The following is a 5,586-nucleotide window of genomic DNA, read 5'->3' on the forward strand; positions in this document are numbered from 1 at the left end:
TGTACCAGGTGAGGCTAAGGTTGTAACACAAACACATGGAGTAGAGAAGGAAGTGCAGAGGGATATAGATCCAGAAGGATTCCAAAGAGCATTAAGACCTATAAGAGTCAGGCAATCTTTAGGTCCTCCCACTACAACACAAAACACATTTCAAGCACTACTAGCAGATGCTGAAGATAATGCCGTTGAGAGGAGTGAAATGCAAGCAATCACAAGAGGAGGGGGAGAACCTCCTATACTGAATGGATAGAGTCTTGTGCTGGAATGTAAGGGGCCTCAACAGTTCCAGGAAGCAGGTGGAAGTGAGGAATTACATCCACAAGACTGCAGCAGGGATTGTTGGCCTCTTAGAGACCAAGGTTAAAGCTCATAACCTTGGAAAAGTGTATAACAAGTGTTTACTGGTTGGTGCTTCACCTCGAATTCTAGTTGGAATGATAGAGGTAGAATTCTGATAGCATGAAAACCTACTAGTTTTCATCTGACTATATGCAAATGCTCTGCACAACTCATTCATTATTACATTAAACCTGTTAATGGAAGTATGGGGTTCTTCATTACATTCATTTATGGCTTTAATGAGAGAAATAGCAGAGTGGAACTATGGGAAGACTTGAAGGCTATTAATACAATTGAACCATGGGTGATATGTGGTGATTTCAATTGTATAATAAGTACTGAAGAGAGGATAGGAGCTCCTGTAAGGGAGGCTGAAATGGCAGATATGAGAGAATGCTTGATGTTTTGTGGTTTACAAGGTATCAAAAGCACAGGTAACTTTTTCACATGGAATAATAAACAGGAAGGAGGTAGTAGAGTGTTTTCTAAGCTTGATAGAGTGATAGCAAACCAAGCTTGGATAGATGGTTATCCATCAGCTGAAGTCTCTTTTCAGAATGAAGGAGAGTTTGATCATACACCAGCTCTACTTATTGTATATCCAATTGATATAACAGGTAGAAAACCTTTTAAATACTTCACCATGTGGAGGACATCTCCTCAGTTCATGGATATCATTATAAGGGTATGGAATGGAACAATTCAGGGTACAAAGATGTATCAAGTGATGAGGAAATTGAGAAGCACTAAGGCAGAGTTGAAAATATTGAATAAAGAAGGATTTTCTGATATTCAAGCAGCTGATATACAAGCTTACAATAAACTGATGAGAGCCTAACAGCAGTTACACATGGATCTAAGAGATCTTCAGAAGGCTGAGGAGGAGTTGAGAACTATAAAGAAGTATAAAGAAACTCATCAGGCATATCTGGAATTTTTATCCCAGAAAGCTAAAGCAAGTTGGATCAAGGATGGAGATGAGAACACCTCCTTGTTCCATCAGAGCATAAGGGCAAGAAGATTACAGAATCAGATACATGGAATATATGATGCTGAAGGAACATGGTGTGATAACTCAAATGCTATCTCCCAAGCATTTCTCACCTATTATCAGGAGCTTTTGGGTGGTAATATGACAGGAAGAAAACATGTCCTACAGGAAATAGTTCAAGAAGGACCTCTCATTACAGATGATCATAGGGCTATCTTAACTGCTCCATACACTGTGGAGGAGGTTAAAAAAGCTTTATTCTCTATTCCAGGTTGTAAAGCACCAGGCACAGATGGATTTGGCTCCTACTTCTACAGGGATGCATGGTCAGTAATAGGAGAAGAAGTGGTGGCAGCAGTACTAGATGTGCTTCAGAGTGGGAATTTATTGAAAGAGGTAAATACTACTGTTATCACACTAATTCCCAAGAACAAATGCCCTAAAAATATTACAGAATTTAGACCTATTTCTTGTTGTAATACATTGTACAAATGTATTACTAAGGTCTTATGTAATAGGTTAAGGAATGTTTTACCTGATTTGGTCATGGAGAATCAGGGAGGATTTGTCCATGGGAGACACATTATCCATAATATTATGGTAATTCAGGATCTAGTAAAACATTATGGAAGGAAACATGTTCAACCTAGTTGCTTGCTGAAAATTGATCTACAAAAAGCATATGACACAGTTAATTGGGAGTTCCTTCAAGAGATGCTGGATGGTTTGGGCTTTCCTTTACAATTTAGGAAGCTGGTGATGGAGTGTGTTACAACACCAAAATTTTCATTAATGATAAATGGAAATATGGAAGGACTTTTTAAGTCCAATAGAGGGCTAAGGCAAGGGGACCCAATTTTCCCCTTGCTTTTTGTTCTTTGTATGGAGTATCTTGCTAGGATACTGAAGAAGGTGGGTGATTTTGAGCACTTTCAGTATCATCCAAGGTGCAAGGCAGTGAAATTAACTCACATGTGCTTTGCTGATGATCTCATCATGTGCTGTAAAGGGGAGTTTGCATCAACATACTTATTACTGAGAGCTTTTAAACTGTTTTCTGAAACTACTGGATTATAAGCTAATGTTGGGAAGTCTACCCTTTATACATGTGGGATAAATAGTAGAGAACAGGAGAGATTGGTTGATGTATCTGGCTTTCAATTGCACAATCTTCCCTTCAAGTACCCGGGGGTACCAATTTGTGCAAAGAGAATCACCTCTACTCAATGTGAAGTTTTGATAAAGAAAATGATTGCTAGGATAAGAATCTGGAGCAGTAGAAACTTATCTTATATAGCCAGGATGCAATTGGTTAACTCAGTTCTTATGAGTCTACATCAGTAATGGGCTCAAGTATTTGTTCTTCCACAACAAGTACTGTAGAGAGTCATTCCGATTTGTAGAGCATACTTATGGAGTGGCCAATACTTTACTATGAAGTCAGGAAATGTAGCTTGGGAGAATATATGTAAACCTAAGAAGGCAGTGGGTCTGGGGTTTAGAGATGTATTCACCTGGAATACAGCTTGTCTTGCTAAGATGTGTGGGCCATAGCTACTAAGCAAGACAGTGTATGGATGAAATAGGTACACGCAGTGTACATTAGGGAGGCAGAATGGTTGGATTACGTTCCTACAGATAATTCTTGCTGGTATTGGAGGAAGTTATGCTCTGTTAAAGAGCAATTGAAGCAAGTATACAGTCAGGCTGAGTTCAGAAGCATGAATCATTTTCTAGTGAAGATGGTATATGAGAAGTGGAAAGGTGAACAAGAAAGAGTTGCTTGGGATGGCATAGTATGGAACAGACTTAGTCTACCTAAACACAAGTTCATTATATGGTTAGCCATTCAAGAGAGGTTGCAAACCAAAACAAGATTAGCATCAATTGGCATCACCAGCAATGCTTTATGTCTCTTGTGTGGTCAAGCAAGAGAAGATCATCAACATCTCTTCTTTAGATGCAAGTTCAGCTCAGAGTGTTTGAAACACTTAAAAACCTGGTTGAAATACTCAGCTCAGTTTGAAGATTTAAATCAGTTGATTAGATGGAATCAACACAACAGGAGAACAAAGTTTCAAAAGCAAGTAATATTAGCAGGTGTAAATGCCATGGTCTATGTGATTTGGCAAAGTAGAAATAAGGTTTATTGGGAACAATGTGTTCCTACTATTCATGTAAGCTGTAAGCAAGTAGAGCAAATAGTTAAAGCTAGAGTAATTGCTGTTCTTCCTCAAAAAATATCGAGGCAAGACAATAACTGGTTTCACAGTTTGTAATGGTTAGATATGCTTGGAAGTGTGTTTCCTAGCTTGTTTGTACTTGGCTTAGGGCGAGGGAGTCCAACCTAGTTGGTTTGCCTCCCCTTTGATGAGTTTGGTTGTAAATTGATGATTCATATATCTAATCTCTTACTTGCCTAGCAAAAAAAAAAAAAAAAAAAATTGTATAATTCTAATGCTATTTTTTTTTTCTATTCTTGTATATCCCAAAGGTGCTAGCTAGAATTGGTCTAGGAGAGTTATTATATATTTACATAAATTTTCCATGACTACGCATGCAGCTGTTTCAGGAGAACGATTTGTGGGTATCGGCATCACCTTTGTGAACACAGTAGGTCCAGCAAAACACCAAGCAGTAGCTGTGCGAAGCAACGCAGACCTCTCAACATTCTACAAATGCAGTTTCATCGCCTACCAAGATACGCTCTACGTACACTCCATGAGGCAATTCTACAGAGAATGCGACATTTATGGTACAATTGATTTTATCTTTGGAAATTGCTGCTTGTGTTTTCCAAAACTGCAATCTCTACGCTCGAAAACCCATGCCTTACCAAAAGAACAGTTTCACAGCCCAAGGGCGGTCCGACCCTAATCAAAACACAGGTATTTCCATCCATAATTGTACTCTTCAAGCTGCACTCGATTTGGCGATGGACTTAAACTCATCCTTCGTATGTTACCTTGGTCGACCTTGGCATAATTACTCGAGGACTGTTTACATGCAATCGTACATCAGCGATGTCATTAATCCTTTAGGATGGTTAGCATGGAATACTACCGTAGGGCTTGATAATGTTTTCTATGGTGAATTTGAGAATTATGGCCCAGGAGCTAATACTAGCATGAGGGTACAATGGATGGGTTATAAGTTAATGAATGCATCTGAGGCTATGAATTTCACCGTGTACAATTTTACAATGGGAGATGCTTGGTTGCATTACTCGAATGTACCTTTTAGTGCCGGATTACTGTAAGTTCTATACTAATTAAGCTCCAAGTCCAGGATTAATTGTGTATGCTTGATGTTCAAGGTTTAGTATAAGTTGTGTACTCAGGTTTTGTGATAATAATATGATAATTTTTCCATTTATCTTAGTAATTAGTAATGGATATGATTCCATGCATAAATTTATTTCTTGGTGGAAAGAGGGGCATAATATAAAATTAAAACCAAGCATTACAAAGTACATGTCTGTAATTGGTACAAAGGTCAATCAATAGGATAGAATCTGCCTTCAACATTTGCAATTAGGCTTTGCTTATGCCTAGTTTTGGTATTGGCTTATATCCTACTCCCTCGGTTCTTTTTCTATTTCAACAAAGGAATTTTAAACTATTTATTCACCATTCTTTCCCTATTTATTGTAATTTTTACATACAAAAAATTTAGTCATATGAGGTCTTGTTAGATTCATCTCAATATATACTTTCAAAATATCAAATTTTAAAATTTTTAGGAAAATTCGCACTGGTAGGCTCTTATTCTTGAGAACCTCCAATGATAGATTTAACTTTTTTTGCTTCCAATTGCTACGCCTTAGTTTTACTAATTACCCAAATGTAGTATAAATGAGGCTTAAATGTTAATTTCATGTTTAATTTTAATAATTCTGTTGAGTTTTGCCTGAGCCCAACTAACCATGGTTATTTTAGGTAAATAAAGTAGGCCAATATTAATCTTTATGGTGAATCATGTCAATCTTGGTATATTTTTAGTAGTACGCATACTCTTCATGTGCTTTTCTAATAAATTAAAAGAGTCAATATTCTTTGACTTCTAAAATATATAATGGATATCTAAGGGGAAAAACTACACATTGATATTATAGTGAGAAGACGAATTTGCCATGGAGTTTTTCATAGAAAAAAAAAGAACAAGGAACGTGAGTGACAGTCAGAACTTCATACGACAACGCGTCCCATAATGGGAAGGAGAGATTAGGCTGGAGAGAAAGTGAAATTAGAATTGGA

The 5,586-nt window shown here is 37.4% G+C and overlaps 2 protein-coding genes across 2 annotated transcripts; both read left to right on the forward strand.

The window, feature by feature from the left end:
- The first annotated feature begins 544 nt into the window (after positions 1-544).
- Positions 545-1,177, forward strand: LOC125496616 (uncharacterized). The gene has a single exon (XM_048642121.1). The coding sequence runs from the start codon at positions 545-547 to the stop codon at positions 1,175-1,177; it is 633 nt and encodes a 210-aa protein (XP_048498078.1).
- Positions 1,178-4,082: 2,905 nt separating this feature from the next.
- LOC104907619 (probable pectinesterase/pectinesterase inhibitor 25) lies at positions 4,083-4,589 on the forward strand. Its single transcript, XM_010696575.2, has one exon. The coding sequence runs from the start codon at positions 4,083-4,085 to the stop codon at positions 4,587-4,589; it is 507 nt and encodes a 168-aa protein (XP_010694877.2).
- The last annotated feature ends 997 nt before the right edge of the window (positions 4,590-5,586 follow it).

The sequence above is a fragment of the Beta vulgaris genome, chromosome 4, assembly GCF_026745355.1.
Source record: "Beta vulgaris subsp. vulgaris cultivar EL10 chromosome 4, EL10.2, whole genome shotgun sequence".
Classification (NCBI taxonomy): Eukaryota; Viridiplantae; Streptophyta; class Magnoliopsida; order Caryophyllales; family Amaranthaceae; genus Beta; species Beta vulgaris.

Bases quoted from the DNA above. Each gene is read 5' to 3' on its own strand.
- LOC125496616 (XM_048642121.1), top strand. From the start codon at position 545: ATGGGGTTCTTCATTACATTCATTTATGGCTTTAATGAGAGAAATAGC.
- LOC104907619 (XM_010696575.2), top strand. From the start codon at position 4,083: ATGGTACAATTGATTTTATCTTTGGAAATTGCTGCTTGTGTTTTCCAA.